General features: G+C 42.1%; 1 protein-coding gene across 2 annotated transcripts in view; it reads right to left on the bottom strand.

Moving 5' to 3' along the window:
- Positions 1-12878, bottom strand: part of RFC3 (replication factor C subunit 3) — a 51311-nt gene that overhangs the window by 19413 nt on the left and 19020 nt on the right. For both annotated transcript variants that reach the window (XM_033949251.1, XM_033949252.1), the window contains 2 exons: positions 9607-9704; positions 5393-5574 (listed from right to left, as the gene is read on the bottom strand). In XM_033949251.1, the coding sequence (XP_033805142.1) occupies positions 5393-5574; positions 9607-9704 (280 nt within the window). The remainder of the gene's footprint in view (positions 1-5392; positions 5575-9606; positions 9705-12878) is intronic.

The following is a 12878-nucleotide window of genomic DNA, read 5'->3' as shown; positions in this document are numbered from 1 at the left end:
CTCTAACTTTTGCAGATCCTTTTTCATATTTTCCACTCCCTCTTCGGTGTCTACTCTCTTACAAATCTTGGTATCATCTGCAAAAAGGCAAACTTTTCCTTCTAATCCTTCAGCAATGTCACTCACAAACATATGGAACAGGATCGGCCCCAGCACCAAACCCTGAGGGACTCCACTACTCACCTTTCCTTCCTCTGAGCGACTTCCATTAACCACCACCCTCTGGCGTCTGTCCGACAGCCAGTTTCTAACCCAGTTCACCACTTTGGTTCCTAACTTCAGCCTTTCAAATTTGTTCAACAGCCTCCTATGAGGAACCGTATCAAAGGCTTTGCTGAAATCTAAGTAAATTACATCTAGCATATGTCCTCTGGTCACCCAATCAAAAAATTCAATCAGGTTCGTTTGGCACGATTTACCTTTTGTAAAGCCATGTTGCCTTGGATCCTGTAACCCATTAGATTCAAAGAAGTACACTATCCTTTCTTTCAGCAACATTTCCATTATTTTTCCAACAACCGAAGTGAGGCTCACCAGCCTGTAGTTTCCTGCTTCATCCCTGTGACCACTTTTGTGAATAGGGACCACATCAGCTCTCCTCCAATCCCCAGGAACCACTCCCATCTCCAGAGATTTGTTGAACAAGTCTTTAATAGGACTCACCAGAACCTCTTTTAGCTCCCTTAGTATCCTGGGATGGATCCCGTCTGGTCCCATCGCTTTGTCCACCTTCAGTTTTTCAAGTTGCTCATAAACACTCTCCTCCGTGAACGGCGCAGAATCTACTCCATTTTCTCATGTAACTTTGCCAGACAATCTCGGTCCTTCTCTAGGATTTTCTTCTGTGAACACAGAACAGAAGTATTTGTTTAGCACATTTGCTTTTTCCTCATCACTCTCAACATATCGGTTCCCAGCATCTTTTAGTTTAGCAATTCTGTTTTTCCATCTTCCTCCTTTCACTAATATATCTGAAAAAAATTTTGTCTCCCTTTTTTACATTTTTAGCCATTTGTTCTTCTGCCTGTGCTTTCACCAGACATATCCCTCTCTTGGCTTCTTTCAGTTTCACCCTGTAGTCCTTTCTGCACTCCTCTTCTTGGGTTTTTTTTATATTTCACGAACGCCAACTCTTTCGCCTTTATTTTCTCCGCCACTAGTTTGGAGAACCATATCAGCTTCCTTTTTTTTGTTGTTTTTATTTATTTTCTTCACATAAAGGTCCGTAGCCATTTTTATCGCTCCTTTCAGCTTAGACCACTGTCTTTCCACTTCTCTTATGTCCTCCCATCTTAACAGCTCATTCTTCAGGTACTCTCCCATTGCATTAAAGTCCGTACGTTTGAAATCTAGGACTTTAAGTATCGTGTGGCCGCTCTCCACTTTAGCTGTTATATCAAGCAAACTGTTTGATGATTGGATTTCTTCTTTCAATAATCAATTTCTGGTTTGGCTATGGTAAAATGACAGCAGACCAGAAGTGTCAGCCTCACCATTAGACAGATCTAGGCAGCTGCTTAAAATGGTACTTGTAGCTTTCTCTCTTGTGTTTTGGAAATGGAAATGAAACTGATCAGCTATTAAGGGCGAGCATAGAGCTCCAATATACCTTCTTCCCTGTGGAGTCTTGGGAACCTATTAACTTTCCCTGTAGAGCCACAGATTTGTGTTTTAGTGAATTTAGCTTTCTTTAGTGTCACCTTGGAGACTACAGGCTGGGATGAGAGATATTGTTGGTCGTGTCTTGATGCAGAGGAAACGTATAATGATGTTCTAAATGTCTAAAAGTGGAAAATATAGAGGGGGGATTTTTCCAAATTTATAGTTGCAGAACTTTATGTACCAGTACAGCAACTATCTCTTTGGATGTACTGGGAATAATTTTGGATCAGAATTTGTCTATGAAGAATGTACAAATGGGTTTCCATACATTATGGAAATTGCGTACCATTAGAGAACATTTTGATGTTTCATCTTTCAGACTTCTGGTGCAATCCCTAGTTCTGAGTCAACTTGATATTGTAATATTATCCATTTTGCTGGTACTCAAAAAAATCTTTATAGACTCTGCATTATTCAGAATGCAGCTGTTTGACTGATCTTCAATCTGAATAAGTTTGACCATGTTATGCCTTTCTTTTAGCAACTACACTGGCTGCCGGTTGAGGTCCATGTGAAGTTTAAGTTTGGTTGTTTTTGCTTCAAGGTGTTAGCAGATCTCATACCGTACTCTCTTGTGGATTCGTTTACATTTGTTAGGGCAAAACACTTTAGACACTCACATGCTCTATTCACTTTTCCATCTGTCAAAGGCTGTAAATTTAAAATATATCATCACACCTTCTATCCTATCAAGCAGCATCTCGGGACAAGGATTTGAATCGTTTAATTGTGTCCTCTAACATTTACCATCAATTCAGGTGACATTTAAAAACATATTTGTTTACTAGATCCTTTGGGTAATTGAAGTATTCCATCTACTGTATCTACTTCTTCTTTTGTAAAACCACATAGAACTTAATGGTATTGTGGTATAAAAGTGAGTTTTCTGATTTGTTTTGTTTTAATGTTTAAAGCCTCTTCTATCACCCATGGTCTGGGGTGTTATGAGTCAGAGTACATTTTGAGTAGGCAAACACATCTTGCTTGTCCTGCTGTAATGCAGAGGTTTGTGTAGGTGGAACATTGACTAGGATAAGCTACCAATAATGAGTTTATGAGGCGCTCTGTGGTGAGTAGTAAGGCTCTGAACATAAGAATAGCCATACAGGGCGGGATCAATGGTCCATCCAGCCCCGTTTCCAACAGTGGTCAATCCAGGTCACAAGTGCCTGGCAGAAACCCAAATAGTAGTAACATTACATGCTACAGATCCAGGGCAAGTAATAGCTTCCCCGATGTCTGTCTCAATAACAGACTTTCCTCCAGGAACTTATCCAAACCTTTCTTACCCCCAAATATACTAACTTCTGTTACCAAATCCTCTGGCAATGAACTCTAGAGCTTAATCTATTAAGAACACAAGAATAGCTATACTGGATCAGACCAATGGTTCATCTAGACCAGTATCCTGTTCCCACAGTGGCCAATCTAGGTAAAAAAACCTGACAGAAATCCAAATAGTAGCAATGTTCCATGCTACCAATCCCAGGGCAAGCAATGGCTTCCCCCTCGTATCTGTCTCAATAGCAAAACTAGTCTTTTGAGTTAAAGAAAATATTTCCTATTTGTTTTTAAAGTATTTCCATGTAACTTCATCGAGTGTACCCTAGTTTTTGTACATTAGGAAAGAGTGAAAATCAATTCACTCCCATTTTACACCACTCAGGATTTTGTAGATATCATTCTTATCCCCCCCCCCCCACCCCTCAGTTGTCTATTTTCCAAGTTGAAGGATGCCTACAAAACTTAATCCAGGAGCCCTTTTTTCTTTCCCTGAAATAATATTTGTTTATGTAAATGTGCATGAGTCGAGCCTCTTTCATTTGAAAGGAAACTCTGCAATGAGAAGCCATAGGATGAAGTTAAGAGGTGATAAGCTCCGGGGTAATCTAAGGAAATACTTTTTTACAGAAAGGGTGGTAGATGCGTGGAACAGTCTCCCAGAAGAGGTGATGGAGACAGAGAATGTGTCTGAATTCAAAAGGGCCTGGGATAGGCACATTGGATCTCTTGGAGAGAGTAAGAGATAATGGTTATTGCGGATGAGCAGACTAGATGGGCCATTTGGCCTTTATCTGTCATCATGTTTCTATGTTTCTTTTTTTTTAATTTTAAATTTTTATTAGTAGAACAGCAAAATACAAGCAAACATTGTCAAACACCAATACAAAACAATGCAAGATGATACATCATAGGATAAGCAACCAAGCTAAAGATACACTGTAACTCTTCAGCATATGGTCCAAGTACTCTAAATTACCCCTTCCTTCTCATTAAGAATGACCCCGCCCCCCCATCCCAAAACACCCCAACCAACCCCCCCCTTTGCCGTTGAAATGGGCTATGAGAGAGCAGCCACAGTACAGCCCAATCTAAAATGAGGAAGGTGTAAAGACCCCAGAGCAACACCAGGAGATATACGAGGACCAAGTTTTTTGAAAGGACACCAAGTGATTCCTACACAAAGCAGTCAGTTTGGACATGTTATATATATAAAACACTTTATGTTGCACCATTTCCAGTGTGAGCAGATCCATCTGTTTCCAAGCTGCAGCTAAAAGCAAGCGAGCTGCTGTCATCACCAAGGCTATCCATTTGCTATGTTGCAGCAATAAGGTGGTGGGAGCTACATTAAGTAGACAGCAGGCAATGTTTCTATAACCAGATGGATGTACAGTGGCCCATTATGGTTCTGTAAGTGGAACAACATGGGAAACTGGGAGAATTCTTGAAACTGAGGGATGAGAGGATTCATCCATTTCTGAAGGGACAGATGGTCCTAAATAGAGGTGGTTGCACATGCGCTGGCACTGTCTGAAGCAAGTTAGTACTGTCCTACATGAAGTGGTGCAATAAATGGAAGAAGGCCGACGCTGGCTGAAAGGGTGGAGGTTCCTGAGTAAGCTGCGCCATAGGTAGTGGTGTTGTCAGTGAGCCACTGAAAGCAACTGCTATCCTGAAGCTCTTGCCTTGCCACTGTGGTTGAAGTAAGCTGACTAAAATGTTTGGTTTTTTTGTTGGTTTTTTTTAGTAATTGTAAGGTCAAATGAGGTGTTTTTCCTGGTTATTAAGCCTTTTCTTTTCTTTTTTTTAATTTTCTACATCCTTTTTTTTTCCTGGGAGTGAGAGCCTGTGACCTGTAGGAGTGGTAAAAGAAAAAAACTAACATGGCAAGGGGAGGAGCCACTTGAGGCAGGATTCCCTGCATGTGCCCAATAAACCAAAAGCTTACTATTGCTAGGAGAGAGCATAGACACACAGGATCAGTCAAGAGACTTCTCCAACAAGTGTGCCTACATTTATCTTGCTTGTCTCCAGAGAAATATCATGCTCCCTTCTTCTATGTTAAGAACTTTAAATAAATAACACTCAAATTTATAAATAACACTCAAATGTAATTTTTGTTGGTTCTGCAATATTATTATTTAAATTATAATGTGCCATAAAATACATTTGCTCCATTTAATGTGCCACAAAAAACATTTCCTCCGTTTAGTGTGCCAGAGTTAAAAAAGTTTTAGAGACATTGATTTACACCACCGTTATGGATAGATCATATCAACCACAAATTTATATTGAAATGCAGCCTATGGTCCTTGGCCAAGGATAAACCAAAGTGCAGAAAAGGGGTATATAAAATGGGGGAGGGAGAGAAACTAGGCAATTGTGAATGAAGGAGGAAAATTTGCTGCCCCAGCCACCCAAATAAAATGAATACAACAAATCCTACATCATCAATGCTGGGAGCAGGAATCCTCACTGCTAGACATCTACTTCGAATAGGCGGGATGACTTTAGAGGTGGAATTGCAGCATAGAATCAACCTGCAATTAGCCATGTACTTCTCCATGGTTCTTCTTAAGGCATGCTGAGCATCTTTTGTAAGTTTGTCAACTTCTGTCAACACCACCACTGGAAACATAAAAAAGCAACAAATATATACATATTAGTCAACCAATAATGAGCTGAATTGGTGGGTCAGAGAAGTACTGCATGCTGCTGTATGAAAGACATGGGCTTAATTTCCCAATTAGGTTTTCTGCTCCTTGAACTGGATATGGACATTATGCATGCAGCATTCACTGTTTGTTGAGAAGAAATAATCATCATTCATTGGCTACTCCTGGCAGAATTTTGCATCACTATTCAATGCAATGCAAGATTTCCGTAGAATTGTACAGTCGCACAGAATTTACCTGTTTGCAGGCAGAATCTTTTCTCAGCAATGGGCCCTGCATCAGCAGGTCGCGGCAGCAATTCACACACACTGACAGCCTGCTGTTAACTCGGAATCCTCTCCTCTGCTGCAGGCAGCATGTGAAAATCGCTGCTGCTGCCGTGACCTGTTAAGCAAGGCCTTAGGAAGGGAGAGTTGTCAATGGGGGAGGGGAGAGAGGAAGAAGTGTTAGACATGAGGTGGAGAGGAAGGGAGAGATGCACCAAGAGTTGTCAGTGGGGGAGGGGAGGGAAGGAAGAAGTGTTGGACATGAGGTGGAGAGGAAGGGGGAGAGATGCAACAAAAGCTGCCAGTGGGGGAGGGGAGGGAAGGAAGGAAATATGCTGCATATAAAGGAGGGAGGAAGAAATGTTGGACATGGGGTGGTGGAGAGGAAGGGAGAGATGCAACAAGAGTTGTCAATGAGGTAGGGAGGAGGGAAGGGAAGGAAAGATGCTTCATATGGAAACCGAGAAGGGAAAGAGGAAGATGTGTTGGACATGGGGTAAAGGAGAATAAAGGGAGAGAGGCAAAAAGTGGAGAGGGGTGAGAAAGAGAGAAATATTGCATATGGCATGAAAGGGAGAGAGAGATGCATGGAGATTGGAGAGAGAAAGAAATGCTAAACATGATGATGGAAGGGAAGAAATGGGGGTGGGATAGAGATGTCTGACCCAGGGCACAAAGAGATGGTGAACAATGGGAAAGAAACAAAAATGTTGGATATGGTAGTAGAAGGGAGAGATAATCCTGCATGGGGAGAGAGGGAAGAGAGATATTGTTTTATTTATTTAAAAAAATTTATATCCCGCATATCCAACAATTCTATTTGGGTCACAACTGACATATTTTAAATTAGGTTTTTTGTGCAATATTATGTAATAAAAACATGACAAAAAAACAACCATACACCATCATCATACAAACCCTTTCCATTACTTTTAAAATTCTATATGGTATTTTTACCCCTTTTGTCCCTTTATTATGTAATGTGTATAGATTCTCTCTTGCAAGAGGTACCCAACAATTCAAACTCTCCTTTCCTTCAGTAAAGGGAATCAAAAGAATCAAGAAACTCGGTCTATTCTGTTCAAATTAACTCAACTATGGAATGAAATTCCTCTTATCCTAAGGGACCCGGGACCTTTTCAATTTTTTCGCAAGTCTTTAAAAACTATTCTATTTACTGAGTCACTCACCCTGTTAGGGCGCTCCTAGAGTGGTGGTTCTGGAGACACAAGCTTTGCCTGGCCCATATCTGAAGTTTGTTTGGAGTGGGGGGGGGGAATTGCAAAACTGTTTCTTTTCATCTTGCAGACTGTGGTTCCCTGTTATTGTGTTGGATATTGCTATATTTCTTGACAGAGTCGTTCTTTGTTATGCTTAATAAAGATGATATTAAAAAAAAAAAAAAAGAAAACTATTCTCTTTGCTAAACACTTTGGAAATCATTCGCATTAATATTCTTTGATTTTGTTATTTCTCTTTTATTTTTTTGTATTTCTTTTAGTTACTGTTAACCGAGTCGAGCTCCATGTTGGTTGAAGACCCGGTATACAAAGCTAAGGGTCCTTTTATCAAGCCGTACTAGTGCTTTAACGTGCATAATAGTGCGCGTTAAACCGCCGGCCGCGCTAGCCGCTACCGCCTCCTCTTGAGCAGGCAGTAGTTTTTAGCCAGCGCGGGGGTTAGCATGTGATGCAAAGTTGTGCGCGTTAACCCCGCTAGCGCAGCTTGATAAAAGGAGCCCTAAGTTTTAGTTTAGTTTAAACACTTAAAAGTCAAATGTCACGTTCCCAACCCTTGCATTGTTTATATTATCAGACTTTATATATTAGATCAGTGGTTCCCAAACCTGTCCTGAGGAACCCCCAGCCAGTTGAGTTTTCAAGATATTACATTAGTGATTTCTGTTCCGGTTCAAGGCGGAGTACATAAGAATTGTCATGATATTTGGAAATACATAGGGAGTAGATTGAACATTTTTAATTTGCTAAGATAATCTGGTTGTGTTATATAGGTTCTATGTATTTTTTGAAGAGTAGGATTTTTGTTTCTTTTTTAAAGGTTTTATAGTCTGTGGTCGAAGACAGCAGATTGTTAAGTTGTCCAGTTTTGCTGCTCTGGTGGCCAGTAGGTTGTCATACAGTTTTCTTCATTTGACATTTTTGGTTGGCGGGTGTGTGGGTTCTCCTGTGTCTGGTTGAGGTGGATTGAGATAGTCGGTTGTTCCAGTAGGGGTGTCTCCGTTTATAGCTTTAAATAGTAGGCAATGGAATTTGAAGTGTATTCTTGCTTGTATTGGGAGCCAGTGTGAGTCGTGGTATGCCTCTGTAATGTGGTCATATTTTTTCAATGAGTAGATGAGTCTTAGGGCTGTGTTTTGTATTGTTTGTAGTTGTTTTATTATGGTTGCTGGGCAGGGGAGATATAGTATGTTGCAGTAGTCTATTTGGCCTAGGATTAGGGATTGTACCAAAAGTTGGAATAGTTTTCTGTCGAAGAATTTTTGAACTTGTCTTAGGTTTCTCATGGTTGCGAATGATGTTTTTATTATTTTGTTGATTTGTGGTTGCATGGTACATCTTCTGTCAATCAGCACTCCAAGGAGTTTTAGAGTGGGTTGTATGGGGTATGAGATCGAGTTTTTTAGTTCAAATCTATTTTATTAAGCAACAGTAAATACAACAGCAATAACAACCATGGGATACATTTTCATCAAACACCCGCGGAGGACTGGACTCTTATGTCCTCCCCGGACCCACCATACCCCCACCCCCCAAGATCGAGTTTATTACTAGGTTTGTTAAGGTTGGGGTTTTGCTGTTTTCTAGGAGGATGCAGTTTGTTTTGTCCGGGTTAAATTTTAATTTGTGTTCTGTCATCCATGAATATTTTCTATTCATCCCTAATGAATATGCATGACAGATTTGCATATAATGGAAGTGACAGGAATGCTAATCTTTCTCATGCATATTCATTAGGGATATCTTGAAAACCCGACTGGCTGATAATTTAAACATGGCGATATATGAGAGTAGGGTTACTAGATTTTGCTCTTTAAAAAAATAAATAAATAAAAAGAGGGCCCATGGCCCCGCCCCATTCCACCCACAGCCCCGTCCCACCACACAAACCCCGTCTCTTCATGGCCATGTCTGGAAGGCATCCGCACATGCTGGTACTCGATAGGACCGACACAGGGCCACACAGCCTGCGCTCCAGCTGTCTTTAATTTGAACGCGGGGAGCATGAGCAGGTTGATTTAAGGGGGATTTCCTTGACACAGCCCTACGGGGCGAAATGTAGCCTACGTCTGAGTGCTTACCCCCACCCGCGGAGTAAAAGATAAGTACTGATTTAAAGTATATAAAAAATTTAAAATATTTAAAAAGTATGAATAGAAAATATTGAAATACAAGGGACCGATGACGATTAGGAGTGCCAGTGTTCTACATGATCTCAAAGTCTAGTGGCATGTAGACGGTACCACTGAGGTCCGTGAGAAAGTTAAAGAATATATATTACAAAATATTTTGGATTCTCCAGTGGTCGTTTTGATAAAGTTGTATCTGGTAGAGGTCTGAAGATTTATTATTGCCATTACTGTATTTTGTAATAACTGTAAAGAAACGGCATCTCAAGCTAAACACAAGTAACGTGATATTTAATGAAAGACAGGCCAATCAAAATCCTGTCTTGTTGCTATTGTGCTTTTTATTACTAACCTTTAAAATCTCTTTGAGTACTTGTCTCAAGTTGTTGAGATTGGGCAACTGTCTTTAACAATTCCTGAATTACTACCCGGTCACTGTTTCCAGCATCACTGTCAAGACAAATATTGTACCCATAAATATCAGAAAACAGAATTAAACAGGTGTCACTGACAAAATACTATATAGCTGAGCACACAGAACTTTTCTATGAAATTATAAAAGATTCACAACCATCCCCATTTATTGGATTGGATAATTTATTATATTAGATATACCATTGTACATGAGTATTTTTTTTTGTAATATCATATTTATTAGGCAATCAAAACCATGTACAGTATGCAGAACAGCTGAATACCAACTCTTTGGAAATGAACAGATAGAGTTCGCAAAACAGTAGCAATAATGATGGTACAAAAAACATGGTTCACACATGCCCAGTTTCTACTTAACAAAGAAATAGAGAGAAGCCTGTGAATCCCCAAACGATTCACCAATACAATCTCACAGATCAACAGACGAACACACAGACATTCCTCTACTCACACACTCCCATTCAAACCCAAAGCAAGCAATGCGCACAATAACCGAGGCTCACCAGAGCTGTCAATAAATAAGCATAACACAAAAGAGGAAAACAAATTGCAGTAGGTCAAATGTGAAATGTGAAAACGAAGACCCAAGCCTTCTATTTCAGGAGAACACAAAAGTCATGAAGGTGCAGTTGCAGGTGGGGGCAAAGCCAAAAAACGGTCCCATAATGCGCAATAGGTAAGCCACACAGCTTGAGTTCTGGAGGAATAAGAATCGAGTTCAAATCTGGCCTGCATCCTCATTCTGGCAAGCCATAGACTGAAGGCAGGAGCCTCTGCAATAGACCATTGTTGCAAAACAAGGTTTTTGCCCAGAAGAACAGCATGCAAGATGAATTTCTGGGCTGGGAGGTCTACACCCTGTTGAATCAAATCCTGGACATCCCCTAGCAGAAGCGCTACACAGTTCCATTCAAAAGTGTATTGAAGTACCGATTCAAGGCAGTGATGAACCCGGCCCCAAATCGTGAGAGCCTGACAGTCAAAAAAGGAATGGAGAAATGTACCAGGGCTTTGTGAACAACGAGTGCAGAGAGCATCGGTCCATAAGTGCATGAGCACCCCACGAGTTCTTGTTATATATGTTCTATGGAGGATTTTAAACTGTGTCTCCTGAAGAGAGACTGCTTTAACCAAGGTATAAATGTTCTGAAAAAACACATGCAGATCCTGAACAGTGACAGTCCTTCCCAGCTCGGAGGACCAGTCCCTAGCAAGTGTCACCAAACCCAGTTCAGGTTGGTGGTCTCTACACGCAGAATACCATCGGGAAATAGTATTCCTGGAAGACGGGGTTTCCAGAAAAATATTATCAAGGGACCCACTCTCCCATCGGCCCGCATGGCGAGCTAGTTGAGGAGTAATATAGTGCTGAATCTGTAAATATGTATGAATGTGATGGGAGGGGAGACCCCAATGCGCCCGCACCTGAGAGAAAGAGGGAAAGAGACCACCCCCCATATCCAAAACCGCCCCCAGAGTGGTATCCCGCTCTCCTCGATCTAACAGACCCCATAAACGTTTCATGCCAGGAGGGAAATCAGGGTTGCGAAGGAGAGAAAGAAAAGGGGAAAAACCGGGTAGCAGATTCTGCTTCTTGCGCCACCATACCCAAGCCTTCCGAAAGGAGAAAAGAAAAGGAAGGAAAGAAGAGGAAGAGGAAGAAGAAGAAGAGGGAAGGCCGAAACCCCCCCCAGAACAGCCATGGAGAAAAGAGGAAACGGAGAGAGGGAGACAGCAGGATTCCAAGAGGGTCGGAGGAGAAGAACAGGAATCAGGCGCCAAATGGGAGTGTATCCAGCGAAATAAAGCTGCCACATTGTACATGCGTAAGTCAGGGACGTTCAGGCCACCATGCTGTTTAGCTCGAGAGAGTTTGGAAAAGCTGATTCTAGGTGCCCCAGCTCGCCAAATAAAAGATCTGATAGTGGCAAGATAAGAACGCTCATCAGAAGAAGACACCCAAACGGGGATAGTCTGAATAGGGTACAGTAATTTGGGGAAAAGTACCATCTTGACTAATGCAACCCTTCCCATGAGGGACAGTGGTAAGGTTCGCCACCGATGGCACAAGGTTTTGATCTTACCAAGCGCGGCGGAGATATTGGCTGTGTATAAACGCTTAGGGTCGCAATACAACATTATTCCCAAGTATTTAAGCTTCCCAGGGGCCACTCCTACGCCCAGGGTCTCTGTCCATCGAGGCACACCCGACGTCCCAAGCAAAAGAGCCTCCGTCTTTTCAAAATTGATCTTAAGGCCCGAAAAACGCCCGTAAATTTGTATAAGTGCCATAAGACGGGGCATAATGGTGTCAGCGTGATTAACGTAAAGAAGCATGTCATCCGCAAATAGGCTAATGCGGAATTCATGTGTCCCTACACGAAGGCCTTCAAGACACGAGTCTTGTCGGATACGTTGTGCCAAAGGCTCCAATGAAAGCAGAAAGAGGAGAGGGGACAACGGACATCCTTGACGGGTGCCACGTCCTAAGGGAAAAGAATCAGACAATGCCCCATTCACCAAAAGCTGCGAAGATGGTCTAGTATAGAGAGCCGTTACCCACCGAACAAAATCACCAGTGATGCCAAACCGCCCCAGGACCCAAAAAAGATGTTCCCAGGAGACCATATCGAACGCCTTCTCAACGTCAAGACTGGCGATAAGGGCCCTGTCCCCCGGCGCATGGGATGACTGCAAAACCGACAAAACCTTCAAAAGATTCAGAGATGCATGTCGGCCGGGAACAAAGCCGACCTGATCCTCGTGGATCAGCTCCGGCAGAAAGGTATTAAGACGGGCTGCCAGTATACTACCTAAAACCTTAACGTCTTGGTTGAGAAGGGAAATTGGTCGATATGAGCCCAATTGGTCCTGGGGTCGGCCTGGTTTGGGGAGAAGGATAACGTGAGCTCGATTTGTCCCCAGGTGGAAGGTCAATAGACTGGTGTAGTAGGATTGCAATGTCGGCAAAACAGTAGGAGGCAACAATTTGTAAAATTCCGGCCCCATGCCGTCCAGGCCCGGTGTTTTTGCAAGTGTAAGTTTACCGATAGCTATTTGTAGTTCCTGCCCCGTGATGGGGGAGTTTAATATCCGCCCCTATTCCTCTGAAAGAGATGGCAGAGGGAGGTCCCTGAAAAAATCATCTCGGGCCTGGGAGTCAACCGGGGAAGCCATATAAAGGTCTCG

Source organism: Geotrypetes seraphini, chromosome 6 (assembly GCF_902459505.1).
Source record: "Geotrypetes seraphini chromosome 6, aGeoSer1.1, whole genome shotgun sequence".
Classification (NCBI taxonomy): Eukaryota; Metazoa; Chordata; class Amphibia; order Gymnophiona; family Dermophiidae; genus Geotrypetes; species Geotrypetes seraphini.
Note: the sequence above shows the minus strand (reverse complement) of the source record. Positions and strands in the feature narration are given on the sequence as shown.